The following is a 16,213-nucleotide window of genomic DNA, read 5'->3' as shown; positions in this document are numbered from 1 at the left end:
GAATGCTGGCTCCACGCCCAAACTGTGCAAGGGCCACGAGCTTCACCTCTACCTCATGAAGGAAAGAAGGAGGCCGTTAACCTGGGAAGCTGGGAATTAGTGACAAAAAAAAAACAACAAAAAAAAAAGAAGGAAAAGGACAACCAAAAGCGAGGGGCTTCCCCCTAAATCCCCTGTCCCCACACAGAACAGCTTTGCTGTCCTGCAGGGGGCTAATGAGGAAACGCACTTGAGCCAGAAACAGCCGACTGATGCCCTGGTAAAGAAGATCTCTACTGGTGCTGCTAGGAAAAACCGGCGGGTCGTAGTAGTAGGGGACTCTACACTGAAAGGGACAGAAGCACTCGTCTGCCGGCCAGACCCGGTCTCAAGGGAGGTGTGTTGCCTACCAGGGGCATGGATCAGGGATGTGGCAGAGAGGCTGCCTGCTCTAGTAAGTCTCACGGACTATTACCCACTCCTGGTGATACATGTGGGTGCTAGGGATATAGATAATAGTAGCCTGGGGAACATAAAGAAGGACTACAGAGCCCTGGGGGAGGTGGTTAGGGGCTCTGGAGGTCAGGTGGTCTTTTCATCAATTCTCCAGGGTACAGGGGAGGACCTAAAAAAAGCTAGGAGGATTGGCCAGGTTAATAAATGGTTAAAAGGGTGGTGTCATAGTCAGGGGTTTGGGTGTCTTGAACACGGCACCCAAGCTTGTAGGCCAGGTCTAGTGGGGGCTGGTGGAGCTGGTCTGATAAAGAAGGGAAAGAGCAGTTTTGGTAGGAGGCTTGCCAGACTGGTCAAGGAGGCTTTAAACTACATGTGTTGGGGGAGGGGAGCATCATTCCATTCCAACACACCCAGTCAGTTGCCAGAACCTATAATAAATGCTTGGAGCAATGTAGAGAAATCCCAGCTGCTCCAGCCAATGAGCTGGATTCAGTTGGAGCTTGGCTAAGATGCCTCTATACAAATGCCCGTAGCATGGGGAACAAACAAGAGGAATTAGAGACGTGCGCACGTCTACGGGGGTCTGATATAATGGGCATCACAGAAACATGGTGGGATGGCTCCTATGACTGGAGTGTTGGAATGGAAGGTTACATGCTCTTTAGGAAGGACAGGCCTTGCAGGCGGGGAGGGGGAGTTGCCCTTTATGTTAGGGATAGGCTGGAGAGTATGGAACTTTGTCTGGGGACAGGTGAGCAGTCCACAGACAGTTTGTGGGTCAGTGTTAAAGGGAATATAGCTATGGGAGACATTACTGTGGGGATCTGTTACAGACCACCTGATCAAGGAGAACCTGTGGATGGAGCACTCTATAGACAGATAGGAAAAGCCTCACGCTCACAGGCCCTTGTTCTCATGGGTGACTTCAACCACCCTGCCATCTGTTGGAAGGACAGTACGACCCGGCACAAGCAATCCAGGAGGTTCCTCGATTGTGTAGAAGACAACTTCCTTCTGCAGGTAATAGAGGAGCCGACAAGGAGAGGTGCCATGCTTGACCTCGTGCTCACCAACAGGGAAGGGCTTGTTGGAAATGTGACGCTCCAGGGCAGCCTTGGATGCAGCGATCATGAGATGCTCGAATTTAAGATCTTCAGGACAGTGAGAAGAGCGTGCAGCAAGCTCACTGCCCTGGACTTCAAAAGAGCAGACTTTGGCCTCTTCAGGAACCTGCTTAGGAAGGTTCCATGGGATACAGCCCTACAGGGCAGAGGGGCCCAAGACTGTTGGTTGATATTCAAGGATCACCTGCTGCAAGCTCAGGAGTGTTGCATCCCAACTAGAAGGAAGTGCAGCAGGAGGGCCAGGAGACCTACTTGAATGGATAAGGAGCTGCTGAGGAAAATTCAGTTGTAAAAAGAGGCTTATAATAAGTGGAAGCAAGGACAGGTGGCATGGGAAGAGTACAGGGATGTTGTCTGAGAAGCTAGGGACCAGGTTAGGAAAACTAAGGCTCAGTTAGAATTAAACTTAGCTAGAGGTATTAAAGATAACAGGAAGGGATTCTACAAGTACATAGCAAATAAAAAACAGACTAGGGAGAATGTAGGCTCCCTCAGGAAGCTCTCAGGAGAACTGGCTACACAGGATTTGGAGAAGGCTAAGGTTCTGAATGACTTCTTTGCCTAGGTCTTCACTGCCAAAGGCTCTGACCACACCACCCAAGTCTTGGAAGGCAGATGCAGGGACTGTGAGAATGAAGACCTTGCACCCACTGTAGGAGAGGATCTGGTTCGAGACCATCTTAAAAATCTGAACGTGCACAAGTCCATGGGTCCTGATGAGATCCATCCGCGGGTCCTGAAGAGGCTGGCAAATGAAGTTGCAAAGTTGCTGGCCATCATATTTGAGAAATCATGGCAGTCAGGTGAAGTTCCCAATGACTGGAAAAAGGGAAATATAACCCCCATTTTCAAGAAGGGGAAAATGGATGACCTGGGGAATTACAGACCAGTCAGTCTCACCTCTGTGCCTGGCAAAATCTTGGAGCAGATTCTCTTGGAAGGCATGCTAAGGCACATGAAAATCAACAAGGTGCTTGGTGACAGCCAGCATGGCTTCACTAAAGGGAAATCCTGCCTGACCAATTTGGTGGCCTTCTATGATGGGGCTACAGAACTGATAGACAGGGGTAGAGCAGTTGATGTCATCTACCTGGACTTGTGCAAAGCATTAGACACTGTCCCACATGACATCCTTGTCTCTAAATTGGAGAGACATCAATTTGATGGATGGACCACTCAGTGGATAAAGAACTGGCTGGATGGCCGCACGCAAAGAGTTGGGGTCAATGCCTCAATGTCCTGCTGGAGACCAGTAACGAGTGGTGTCCCTCAGGGATCCGCATTGGGACCGGTCTTGTTTAACATCTTCGTCGCTGACATGGACAGTGGAATTGAGGGTGCCCTCAGCAAGTTTGCCGATGACACCAAGCTGTGTGGTTTGGTTGACAGGCTGGAGGGAAGGAATGCCATCCAGAGGGACCTTGACACGCTTGTAAGGTGGGCTGATGCCAACCTCATGAGGTTTAACCATGCCTACACCTGGGTCAGAGCAATCCCTGGCACAGCTACAGGTTGGGCAGAGAAGAGATTCAGAGCAGCCCTGCAGAGAAGGACTTGGGGATGTTGGTTGATGAGAATATGAACATGGGCCGGCAGTGTGCGCTTGCAGCCCAGAAAGCCAACCGTATCCTGGGCTGCTTCAAAAGGAGTGTGACCAGCAGGTCGAAGGAGGTGATCCTGCCCCTCTACTCTGCTCTTGTGAGACCTCACCTGGAGTACTGTGTGCAGTTCTGGTGTCCTCAACATTAAAAAGGACATGGAACTGTTGGAACAAGTCCAGAGGAGGGCCACGAGGATGATCAGGAGACTGGAGCACCTCCCATATGAAGACAGGCTGAGGAAGTTGGAGCTGTTCAGCCTGGAGAAGAGAAGGCTGCGTGGAGACCTCATAGCAGCCTTCCAGTATCTGAAGGGGGCCTATAGGGATGCTGGAGAGGGACTCTTCATTAGAGACTGTAGTGACAGGACAAGGGGTAATGGGTTAAACCTTAAACAGGGGAAGTTTAGGTTGGTTATAAGAAGGAAATTTTTTCCTGTTAGGGTGGTGAGGCACTGGAATAGGTTGCCCAGGGAGGTTGTGAATGCTCCGTCCCTGGCAGTGTTCAAGGCCAGGTTGGATGAGGCCTTGGGTGATATGATTTAGCGTAAGGTCCCTGCCCATGGCAGGGGGGTTCGAACTAGATGATCTTAAGGTCCTTTCCAACCCTAACGATTCTATGACTTTATGACTGTTGTTCTTTAAACCCAGCAGATAACTCAGCACCACACAGTCACTTGCTCACCCTCCACCTACCCCTCTCCCAGGGTGGGATGTAAACTCCACAGGTTGAGATAAGAACAGTTTAATAAATGAAGTATAACATACTACTACTACTACTAATGATGATAAGGGAAATAACAAAGGGAGAGAACATAATATAAAACTAAAAGAGAAAAGGGAAAAAAAAAACCACCAAAACAACCAACCAACCAATAAACAGCAGTGATGCCTAATACAATTGCTCACCAAGCACTGATCTACACCCAGCCTGACCCAAGCAGCTATCAGTCCCTTCTGGGTAACTCCCCCCGTTTATATACTGGGCTTGATGTGCTGTGGTATGGAATACCCCTTTGGCTAGTTTGGGTCAGGTGTCCTGTCTCTGCTTCCTCATGGCTTCTTGTGCCTGTCCTTGCTGGCAGAGCATGAGAGACTGAAGAGTCCTTGTTCAGGGTAAGCGCTACTTAGCGACAACTAAAACATAGGTGTGTTATCAGCACTGTTCTCAGACTAAAGCTGAAACACAGCACTGTACCAGCTACTGGGGAGGAAAAAAATAACTGTTAGAGCCGAAACCAGGACACAAGGAAGAATATTTGCATCACAATGAACATGTGAGCATATCACCTTTAAGGAAAGAAAAGTAATGGAATATAAACTGAAGACCAACTGAATCTGTGCCTTCTCCACATTACATCCATGTTATAAGGAAATTTTTGCTGCAGTCTGGAGTACAGCTATATCTAGATGTTTGGGACCATTAGGCAATCTAGTTTTCACATCTCATGCTATCCAACTAGAGAAGTCTTCATCACACATAACCTGCTCTCCTGTAACCTAAGGCTAATGCAAGCAACTGATTCCACATCATCATTGGCCAGGCATCTCATGAAGACAAAGGCAAGCAAAGGCAGTAACTGTCATAGTTTTGGTTCTCTATCTGAACTCTAGATCATCAGTTAAGGCAAGCAATTGTGATGCTGAAGAGCAAATGTAACTTCTTGCCAATGCAAGATTTTCTGTTAACATATTTGTGAAAGCACTACATTCTGAATACTTTATGTATCTACAGGGTCAGGCTTTCCATTTTCTGGACAGCAAAGCCAGTGCTTCCTTTTCAACAGCAGCAAACTTTTCTTCCCAACTACTTTTGTTCCTGCCTTTAACCGATTTTTGTGCAGAAAACAGGGTCTTCTCAGCTGCTCGAGTGAGTCCGGAGGAGGGCCACGAAGATGCTCAGAGAGCTGGAGCAACTCTCCTATGAAGACAGGTGGAGAGAGCTGGGGTTGTTCAGCCTGGAGAAGGCTCCAGGGAGATCTCAGAGCTGCCTTCCAGTACCTAAAGGGACCAACAAGAAAGCTGGAGAGGGACTTTTTTCAAGGGCATGTCGTGATTGGACAACGGAGAATGACTTTAAACTGTCAGAGGGGAGATTTCAGTTAGGTGTTACAAATTCTTTTCAATGAGGGTGGTGAGACACTGGAACGGCTTGTGCAGAGAAATTGTGGATGCTCCACCCCTGGAAGTGTTTAACGTCAGTTGAATGGGGCTTTGAGCAACCTAGTCTAGTGGAAGGTGTCCCTGCCCATGGTGGGGGGTTGGAACTAGATGAGCTTTAGGTCCCTTTCTTCCCAAAGCAGTCTGATCCTGCTGATGCACCTGGAAAGAGAATCACTACTACAGCCTCCAGGAAAAAGCAGTGGGTCATAGTAGTAGGTGACTTTACTTTGAAAGGCACAGAGGCACCCACCTGTCAGCCTGACCCACTCTCAAGGGAGGTGTGCTGCCTACCAGGGGCTCGGATCCTGCCCCTCTACTCTGCTCTTGTGAGACCTCACTTGGAATATTGAGTACAGTTCTGGTGTCCTCAACATAAAAAGGACATGGAACTGTTGGAACAAGTCCAGAGAAGGGCCACGAGGATGATCAGGAGACTGGAGCACCTCCTGTATGAAGACAGGCTGAGAAAGTTGGGGCTGTTCACACTGGAGAAGGGTGCATGGAGAGCTTATAGCAGCCTTCCAGTATCTGAAGGGGGGCTATAGGGATGCTGGAGATGGACTGTTCCTTAGGGACTGTAGTGATAGGACAAGGGGTAACGGGTTAAAACTTAAACAGGGGAAGTTTAGATTGGATATAAGTAAGAAATTCTTTACTGTAAGGGTGGTGAGGCACTGGAATGGGTTGCCCAAGGAAGTTGTGAATGCTCCATCCCTGGCAGAGTTCAAGGCCAGGTTGGATGGAGTGTTGGGTGACATGGTTTAGTGGGAGATGTCCCTGCCCATGGCAGGGGCGGTGGAACTAGATGATCTTAAGGTGCTTTCCAGCCCTAACTGTTCTATGATTCTATGTTGCTGAGAGGCTGCCTGGTCTAGTAAGTCCTGCTGAATATTACCTAATTCTTGTGGTCCATGTGGGTGCTAGCCATATAGACAGCAGTAGCCTGGAGAAAATTAAGAAGGACTACAGAGCCCTGGGAAAGGTGGTTAGCGGCTTTGAAGCTCAGATAGTTTTTTCATCAATCCTCCAGGTTAAAGGGGAAGACCTTGAAAAGGCTAGGTGCATTTGGCAGGTTAATAAATGGTTAAATGGGTGGTGCCATAGTAAAGGGGTTTGGTTACTTAGAGCATGGGACTCTATTTGGGAGACCAAGTCTACTGGAGGCTGGTAAAGCTGGTCTGACAAGAGGAAGAGCTGCTTTGGTAGGAGAATTGACAGGCTGGCCAAGGCAGCTTTAAACTAGATGTGTTGGGGGAGAGGGGCATCGATCCATCCCAACACTCCCAGTCACTTTCAGAACCTATAATAAATGCTTGGAGCTATGCAGAGATATTTCAGCCACTCCAGACAGTAAGTCATCTTCATTTGGAACTCAGCACAGATTCCTCTGTACAAAAGCCGATAGTAGGGGGAATAAACAAGAGGAATTGGAGATGTGTGCACATCTAAAGGGATATGATATCATAGGCATCACAGAAACATGCTGGGAGGGCTGCTATGACTGGAGTGGGGGAATGGAAGGTTATAGGCTCTTTAGAAAAGACAGGGCAGGCAGAGGGGGAGGGAAAATAGCTATTTATGTCAGCGATAAGCTGTAAAGTATGGAACTCTGTCTAGGGACAGGTGATGAGTCAATTTGGGGTGATTTTGGGTCAGGGTCAAAGGGAGAACAGTGATGGGAGACATTACTGTGGGGATCTGTTACAGACTGCTTGATCAAAATGACTCTGTGAATGAAGCACTCTATAGACATACAGGAGCAGCCTCATGCTCACAGGCCCTTGTCCTCATGAGGGACTTCAACCACCCTGATATCTGTTGGAGGGACGGTACGGCCCAGCACAAGCAATCCAGGAGGTTCCTTGATTGTGTGGAAGACAACTTCCTTCTGCAAGTAACAGAGGAGCTGACAAAGAGAGGTGCCATGCTTGAGCTTGTGCTCACCAACAGGGAAGGGCTTGTTGGAAATGTGATACTCCAGGGCAGCCTTGGCTGTAGCAATTATGAGATGTTCAACTTCAAGATCCTCAGAACAGTGAGAAAGGCATGCAGCAAGCTCAGTGCCCTGGACCTCAAGTGAGCAGAATTCAGCTTCTTCAGGAACCTGCTTAGGAAGGTTCCATGGGATGAAGCCGTAGAGGGAGAGTCCCAAGAGTGCTGGTAGATATTCAAGGATCACCTGCTCCAAGCTCAGGAGTGTTCTATCCCAACTAGAAGGAAATGCAGTAGGAGGGCCAGGAGACCTCCAAGGATGGATAAGGAGTTGCTGAGAAAACTTAGAGGGAAAAGAGAAGCTTATAAAAGGTGGAAGCAAGGACAGGTGGCATGGGAAGAATACAGGGATATTGTCCAGAAGGCTAGGGACCAGGTTAGGAAAGTGAAGGCCCAGTTAGAATTAAATCTGGCAAGAGATGTGAAAGATAACAGGAAGGGCTCCTATAGGTACGTAGCAAACAAAAGACAGACTAGGGACAATGTGGGACATGTCCAGAAGCTATCAGGAGAACTGGCTACCCTGGGTTTGGAGAAAGCTGAGGTTCTTAATGGCTTCTTTGCCTCGGTCTTCACTGGCAAAGGCTCTGACCACACCACCCAAGTCTTGGAAGGCAGATGCAGGGACTGGGAGAATGAAGACCTTGGGCCCACTGTAGGAGAGGATCAGGTTTGAGACCATCTTAAAAAACAGAACATACACAAGTCCATGGGACCTGATGAAATCCATCCACAGGTCCTGAAGGAGCTGGGAAATGAAGTTGCTAAGCCACTGGCCATCATATTTGAGAAATCATGGTATTCAGGTGAAGTTCTCAACGACTGGAAAAAGGGAAATATAACCCCCATTTTCAAGAAGGGGAAAATGGATGATCCAGGGAATTACAGACCAGTCAGCCAAACCTCTGTGCCTGGCAAAATCTTGGAGCAGATTCTCCTGGATGGCATGCTAAGGCACATGAAAAACAACAAGGTGCTTGGTGACAGCCAGCATGGCTTCACTAAAGGGAAATCCTGCCTGACCAATTTGGTGGCCTTCTATGATGAGGCTACAGAACTGATGGACAGGGGTAGAGCAGTTGATGTCATCTACTTGGACTTGTGCAAAGCATTAGACACTGTCCCACATGACATCTTTGTCTCTAAATTGGAGAGACATCAGTTTGTTAGATGGACCACTCAGTGGATAAAGAACTGGCTGGATGGCCACACACAATGAGTTGTGGTCAATGGCTCAATGTCCTGCTGGAGACCAGTAACGAGTGGTGTCCCTCAGGGATCGGTGTTGGGACCGGTCTTGTTTAACATCTTTGTCCGTGTCATAGACAGTGGGATTGAGTGCGCCCTCAGCAAGTTTGCCGATGACACCAAGCTGTGTGGTTCGGTTGATAGGCTGGAGGGAAGGAATGCCATCCAGAGGGAGCTCGACACTCTTGTGAGGTGGGCTGATGCCAACCTCATGAGGTTTAACCATGCCAAGTGCAAGGTCCTGCACCTGGGTTGGAGCAATCCCAGGCAAAGCTACAGGTTGGGCAAAGAATAGATTCAGCGCAGCCCTGCGGAGGACTTGGGGGTGTTGGTTGATGAGAATATGAACATGGGCTGGCAGTGTGCGCTTGCAGCCCAGAAAGCCAACCATATCCTGGGCTGCATTAAAAGAAGTGTGACCAGCAGGTCGAAGGAGGCGATACTGCCCCTTTACTCTGCTCTTGTGAGACCTCACCTGGAGTATTGTGTGCAGTTCTGGTGTCCTCAACATAAAAAGGACATGGAACTGTTGGAACAAGTCCAGAGGAGGGCCACGAGGATGATCAGGGGACTGGAGCACCTCCCGTATGAAGATAGGCTGAGAACGTTGGGGCTGTTCAGCCTGGAGAAGAGAAGGCTGTGTGGAGACCTCAGAGCAAATGCTCTGACCACACCACCCAAGTCTTGGAAGGCAGATGCAGGGACTGGGAGAATGAAGACCTTGGGCCCACTGTAGGAGAGGATCAGGTTTGAGATCACCTTAAGAACCTGAATGTCCACAAGTCCATGGGACCTGATGAAATCCATCCATGGATCTTGAAAGAGCTGGCAAATAAAGTTGCAAAGCAACTGTCCATCACATTTGAAAAATCATAGTAGTCAGGTGAAGCTCCCGACAACTGGAAAAAGGGAAATAAAAGCCCCGTTTTCAAGAATGGGAAAATGGAAGACCCAGGGAACTACAGACCAGTCAGTCTCACCTCTGCACCTGGCAAAATCTTGGAACAGATTCTCCTGGAAAGCATGCTAAGGCACATGAAAAACAACAAGGTGCTTGGTGACAGCCAACATGGCTTCACTAAGGGCAACTCCTGCCTGACCAATTTCACGGCCTTCTATGATGGGGCTATGGAACTGATGAATAGGAGCAAAGCAGTTGACACCATCTACCTGGACTTGTGCAAAGCGTGACATCCTTGTCTCTAAACTAGAGAAACATCAATTTGATGGATGGACCACTTGGTGGATAATGAATTTGCTGGATAGCTGCTCGCAAAGAGCTGCGGTCAATGGCTCAATGTCCAGATGGAGACCAGTAACAACTGGTGTCCCTCAGGGGTTGGTGTTGGGACACATGTTCAACATCTTTGTTGGCGACATGGACGGTGGGATTGAGTCCACCCTCAACAAGATTGCCAACAACACCAAGCTGTGTGGTTTGCTTCATATGCTGGAGGGGAAGGGATGCCATCCAGAGTGACCTCGACACGCTTGTGAGGTGGGCCAATGCCAACCTCATGTTCAACCAAGCCAAGTGCAAGGTCCTACACCTGCGCGGGGGCAATCCCAGGCACAGCTACAGGTTGGGCGGCGAATAGATTCAGACAAGCCCTATGGAGAAGGACTTGGAGGTGTTGGTTGATGAGAAACTTAACATTAGCTGGCGGTGTGTGCTCGCAGCCCAGAAAGCCAACCATATCCTGGGCTGCATCAAAAGAAGTGCTACCAGCAGGTCAAAGGAGGTGATCCTGCCTGGAGAAGAGAAGGGTGCGTGGAGACCTCATAGCAGCATTCCAGCGTCTGAAGGGGGCCTACAAGGATACTGGGGAGGGAATCTTCATTATGGACTGTAGTGATAGGACAAGGGGGAATGGGTTCAAACTTAAACAGGAGAAGTTTAAGTTAGCTATAAGGAAGAAGTTCTTTACCGTTAGGGTGGTGAGGCACTGGAAGAGGTGGCCCAAGAAAGCTGTGAACGCTCCATCCCTGGCAGTGTTGAAGGGCAGACTGAACAGAGCCTTGGGTGACATGGTTTAGTGGCAGCTCTCCCTGCCCATGGCAGGGGTTTTGGAACTAGATGATCTCAAGGTCCTTTCCAACCCTAACTATGCCTTGAATTTTCAAATTAGCTTTACTAATCTCTGACCAAGGCTGCCCTCTGCTTTAGTCAACATTTTATATGTGCAAGCTAATATTGCTTTAGCAAGCAGAAGGTTTTTAAGGTATAGAGAAACCATGGAGGAAGAACTTGCCTTTTCCCAGGAGTCACATGATTCTCAGCTGGAACAAAGGAAGCAGTGAAGACTTTTGTTTCAGAAAGCTGAAAGGGGGAAGAAAAACATTTTAATCATATACATGCTCACACTTTAGTGCTATGATATCTGTAAAAATTCCATATTGGTCATGTACTTTCAGATAAAAGTAAAGCAAGCTACTTTTACAACTAGTTATGTTGCAGCTCTTCTTAAAGACAAAAACACATAGTCAAACTTCAGCAGAGACTTCTCCACGGACTCAAGAACCAATTTAAAGTGTTTGGAAATTTGATCTACTGAACACACAGTGGTATACCAATGTAACTACATCAGTTTTGGCAATAGTTTAACTAAAAAATACACCAGTAGAAAGTAATTAACATGACAGCTGGTATATCATCAGTGTAAAGATACCTTGTACAGACATAATTTAGGACTCTATAAAGCAGCTGTGATAAATCTTGTTGCAGAAATCTAATACACTGTACTATTTTCGCTCACTCATTTCATGTATACCTGTGTTTTACATTTCAGCTGACATCACCAGCAGAGGCAGGTTTGCTCTCAGTTATGTACAGTGAACCAGCTTTTGTGGTTCCTTAGCATTTCTGCTAGAAGTGGCAATAACATCATAATCTAACTGCTCTGCAAGTGTGAGTTCAGAAACAGTAATAAAAAGGGTGACCTATTGTCCTGGGTAATTGCTTATACTGGTATAATCAGTCAGACCATACACAGCAGAAAACTGAACTGCTCTCACCATGATGTTGCAATAGACAGGTAATTTCACAGATACCTAGGGAGGGGGAGCTGGTTGGTTGGGGCTTTCTGGGGAAAAGGAGGTGACTTTGGTTTGTAGGGGTGTTGTTTGTTTGCTGTTTGTTTTGGGTTTTTTTTTGGGGGGGGGGCGGGGAGGCATTTGTTTGGGTTTGAGTTTTTTAATAGCTTTTCTTTAAAAAAAATAGCTGTTAAACAGCTATAACTTCATAGGGCTAATTAATTTCTATTAACAGGAATACTTACAAGCAACAATAGATCTTAAAGCAGTACAGGTTAGGCTTAACCAGATAAAGATATGCATGTATAATGGCTATATTTTAAATCAAATTTGCTCAAAAATAGCCCTTAACTACTTTGGTGTAGCTTTGTATTTAGACTACAGTATAACTGACCTATTCAAACAGTCACAAAGAATCCTTTCAGAATGTGACATTTGAATACAACTCTTCCAGGAAATTATGCATTTTTAATCACATTGCTGGCAGCCCAGTTTAAAGAACATCAAGGACATGAGCCAATTTCATCTGCCAAGCCATGGACAGCTCTACTCAAAGTACATATATCTCTGAACACGGTCATCTGATTGGGGTTCTCCTGTGAATCACTGTTGATTTAAGCAGGATGCAGAAGAGCAGACTAGGAGCAAATCACTTACTACTCAGAGGCAAAGTTCAAGTGTTCCATGTACTCTCCTAGCACCCACTTACGTGCCACATACTGTCATGAAAAAATGAATACAACCACAGTTCCTCCTTCCATTTACTTTTCCTGCTGCCAATACAGTGTATTTTAATCCCATCTTTCTGGAACACAACTGTCCCGCACATAATGCTGCCAGCCCACAACTCTATGTACTGACCAAAATGAAGAAAGAAGATTCAGCTCAGGCATGTTTGCACTTAAAAAGCCTATTTCTCTTGTTCATCCCTTTCCCCACTGTACGTGTTATTTTGTAACAACATGCACTGTACTTTTTGTAGTGCTATGATACTCCTGCATTATATGGCACAAGGAATTCAGCTAATGGCATGAGTAGCAGCCTATTGTCTGCAATCCCTTGGTTAAATATTAAATTCTTTGTAATGTCAACAGCTCCTTATGCTCACATAACACAGGGTAAGACTAACTGTTGCCAAAACACTGCTGAATCCTGAAAGCTAAGCAAATCAAGGATGTTTGTGACAATGCAAAAGCATGCTTGATGTATCAGACAGGAAATGTTCTCTTCAAGTGAGACAGCATGCAAAACACGTCTCCATGTACCAGCTCGACTACACTGAAGTTTACGCTACACCCTGTAGCAAACTCACTGCCACAAGCTCCTATCAATCACCTAACTCAGATGTCTGCTGGGATCATGGCATTTGTCGAAACACATACTTCACACAGAAGAAACTTAAAAGTTTTATTACACAGATGTATTTAGTATTCTTTGGAAATAGTATTATTGGCTCCTAACAATGTTATTTATGCTCACCATACACTACACTTGCAAATTTTTCACTAAGGCACTCACATTTTTTCAGACCTGAATGAACAGTGGTGAACCATTTGCAAACATCGGACTCACAAGGGTATTTCCTCCATCTGTAGTGAAATACCTGTGCTTTTCAGCTCCTGTTTCTATGATAAAAATCATTCTCCAATCACCAAACAGACAATATATTTAAGAACAAGCCACCGGCTCCTGTGGCCATTTGATAGGCAAGGAAGGACAACAGGAAAATATACTCCAGCATCCTCATGAAAACTGAACATCAACAAATCATAAATAACAAAACTCTATTACCATTTTGATATGAAGTACTCAAGTTAAAGAAATTAAATCAAGTTCTCATGCTGCTTCCTGGTAAAGCAAACACACCTACTAAAATAAGTTTTTTTCTTTTTTTCTAAAGTGTTGCTGTTGTTTCAAATTAAAACTAAGACTATCAATACTGTACAGAAAATGTTTGCCTTCATCCACTTTGCAGCAATGTGTATGTATTCTGTTTCTCCCCTTCTGACAGTTTCTGTAGTTAAACTTTATTTTCTTTAGCCAGGAGAATATGATCACAACTTTAAGAGGAAAACCCACTCTAAAATCAATAAAAAATAACAACAGGCTAGAGATTACATCTGCTGCTCTTTCAAAATTCATGTGCAAATTTCTAAGGTTAATAATTAATTTTAAAAAATTTCTAAATTTCTATCCCCAGTCAGCATTGCTCAGCACCCTTCCCATACTATGAATGCTGTGTTGTACCAGCATTAAACAGGGTGAGAACATGGATATAAATTTTCATTATCCCTTCATCGACCTCTAGCATATACTGCAGAAACAGAGGACAGGTTTTAAAAAAAACAGATGCCAGCTTTTGATGGCAGTAACTGACACAGAAAATTTTGGAATTTTAGAGTTTCTTTTTTCTCAAAAGACATCTCTCTCATTAGTAAACACAGAGTTTTCATATCTGTTATATGACACATTCACACATTTCTAGGGATAACACTGACATGCCACCCTACAGGAGGGGTCAAAAGGGATGACTTACAAGACAATCTCTTACTCTACTGAAAATAAACTTGAAATAATGGATGTTCCTATAAAAGATGAAAAGATTCTTAAAAGCTAAGTTTTCCTTTCATATATCTTGCTACCTAGTTTGTTTTCTGAACTGCTTAAGCTTTAATACAATAACTGAAAACTTAAAACCACAAATGCTATTTTCACATATAATCACAAATGCCAAATATTTTGCAGACATGAAGACATCTCTTCCTTGATAAAGAATGAGAACCAAAATTGTTGTACTTTAGACAACACATCATGATGAAACAACAGGAATGATGCAATTAAGTGCTAACGCCAGCATACTACTACATCCTTTTTTTAATATTCACATGAAGGGGACTAAGTGGAACAATTATGCAGATTTCAAACAAAAGGCATCAAATGAGGAGTCTAAAGTTGATAGTAAACTTCAGCACTTTAATCACATAAAAGTCTTGTGATATTATGGCTTTAAATCCCTACACAATAGCAGGGGAAACTATGCGGTTAACACCCAGCAGCACTGAGCAATGGAAAACTATAACTCACAAATACTTAATTTGGGATAAACCTTATGTATTGTCTACCCAGCAAAATAAATTTATATTTCTTAATTAAATTTTATTTTAAAAATAAGCTTATCTAAATATATATATATTTTAAACAGGAATTACAGCAAGAAACACAATAAGAAATATCACATAAAGCAAAGTATTACTTCAAACATTTAGTTCTTGAAGACAATACAGAAACTCTGAAAAGGGTAAATAATCAATTGGCCTATCCAACAAGGTACACTTACATCTTCATTCCAGTCTTCTGCTGTCCATTCTTCCCTTGAGTTTTTCCATGCTCCTATTGTAGTTTGGGTAAGGAAAGAAAACAGTTACATGCTAAAAGCGCAATGTCATATTTCAACTGTTCTGCTTTATAAGTGATCCTGTTTTCATTATTAGTGGAAGACAAAGCAAGGACATGGTGGTTGGAAATATGGGAAGCTCTAGAAAATTGGTCTGCAGATTTGAAATTTTGGGAGGTTCCTCCCCCCCACCCCCTTTAATTTCTGATTTCAGGAATTTCTTAGCCACTATGGTACCAAATGCAATTCACATGAACATATGTCTGCAACCAGTGATTAATTCCAAATATTGGAAGAGCTTCCTCCTACGTTCCCAATGAAAGTTAGAGGTTACTCAATCCTCCCATGGGACCTCCGAGTTTCATGTACAAATTCATACATAACCTGAAGAAAAGAGAACCACAACACCTGCTCTGACATCCATAATCCTACTTTCAACATACTCAAATTCAAAACCTAAGCTATGCTTGTGAAGGCTCCTTTCCAACCTGTTAACTCTCTTCTCAGAGCAGAACAACCCCAATCCCTTCCCTTAATAGAGCAGTTTTATCTTAAAACATAAATAATTCAAATAATGGCAACAGAAGAGTCAATAAGCTTCCCGTGTAGGTGCAAAACACTTCGTCCTGCAACTTGTGGGAGAATTTATTTGGCAAACACTGGAGCACAGTACGCAGTCCACAGTATGCAGCAACAGTAAAACTACAGGAAACAACCCGACAAATGCAAAAACCTGATCCCTTCCATAGGAAACAGGAGGCACAGACAGGCAAGAGCAATAAATGGACTGAAGGCATTACCCACCAGCATCAGCATAGGGTAAGTTCTCAAAGCAACAACCAGAGCTTTCATTTAAACTACATAACCATGAGCAAAGAAAATACCAGCAGTAATGTTCCTGCTACCATCACCTCCGACCAAATACAAAGGCAGAAAAATTACTGCTTTAATCATTCTTTTACTTAACCAGGAAACCTCTGAGACACATTCAGCCAGAAACAAGCTCCCTGAAGAGAGCATCAAATCAAGCTTGTACTAATGCTACCACTAAACTCAAGCATTCTTTTCCACACTGTTACAAACTAAGGAGCGCGGCGTCCAGACTAGAAAGAAATCCATCAGATTTTTAAGGTATAGAGAAGAGATTCAGAGAAGCCCTATGGAGAAGGACTTGGGGGTGTTGGTTGATGAGAAACTTAACATTAGCTGGCAGTGTATGCTCGCAGC

At 44.9% G+C, this 16,213-nt stretch overlaps 1 protein-coding gene across 1 annotated transcript in view; it reads right to left on the bottom strand.

Moving 5' to 3' along the window:
- Window positions 1–16,213, bottom strand: part of LOC130603762 (ubiquitin-associated protein 2-like) — a 150,599-nt gene that overhangs the window by 77,077 nt on the left and 57,309 nt on the right. Inside the window, exons 8-9 of the mRNA XM_057417774.1 lie at window positions 14,930–14,982; window positions 10,812–10,879 (exon numbers count right to left, since the gene is read on the bottom strand). Of these exons, the coding sequence (XP_057273757.1) occupies window positions 10,812–10,879; window positions 14,930–14,982 (121 nt within the window). The remainder of the gene's footprint in view (window positions 1–10,811; window positions 10,880–14,929; window positions 14,983–16,213) is intronic.

This window comes from Pezoporus wallicus, unplaced genomic scaffold (genome assembly GCF_028554395.1).
Source record: "Pezoporus wallicus isolate ANWC-B61680 ecotype Strahan unplaced genomic scaffold, APGP_CSIRO_Pwel_v1 contig_2545, whole genome shotgun sequence".
Classification (NCBI taxonomy): domain Eukaryota; kingdom Metazoa; phylum Chordata; class Aves; order Psittaciformes; family Psittacidae; genus Pezoporus; species Pezoporus wallicus.
Note: the sequence above shows the minus strand (reverse complement) of the source record. Positions and strands in the feature narration are given on the sequence as shown.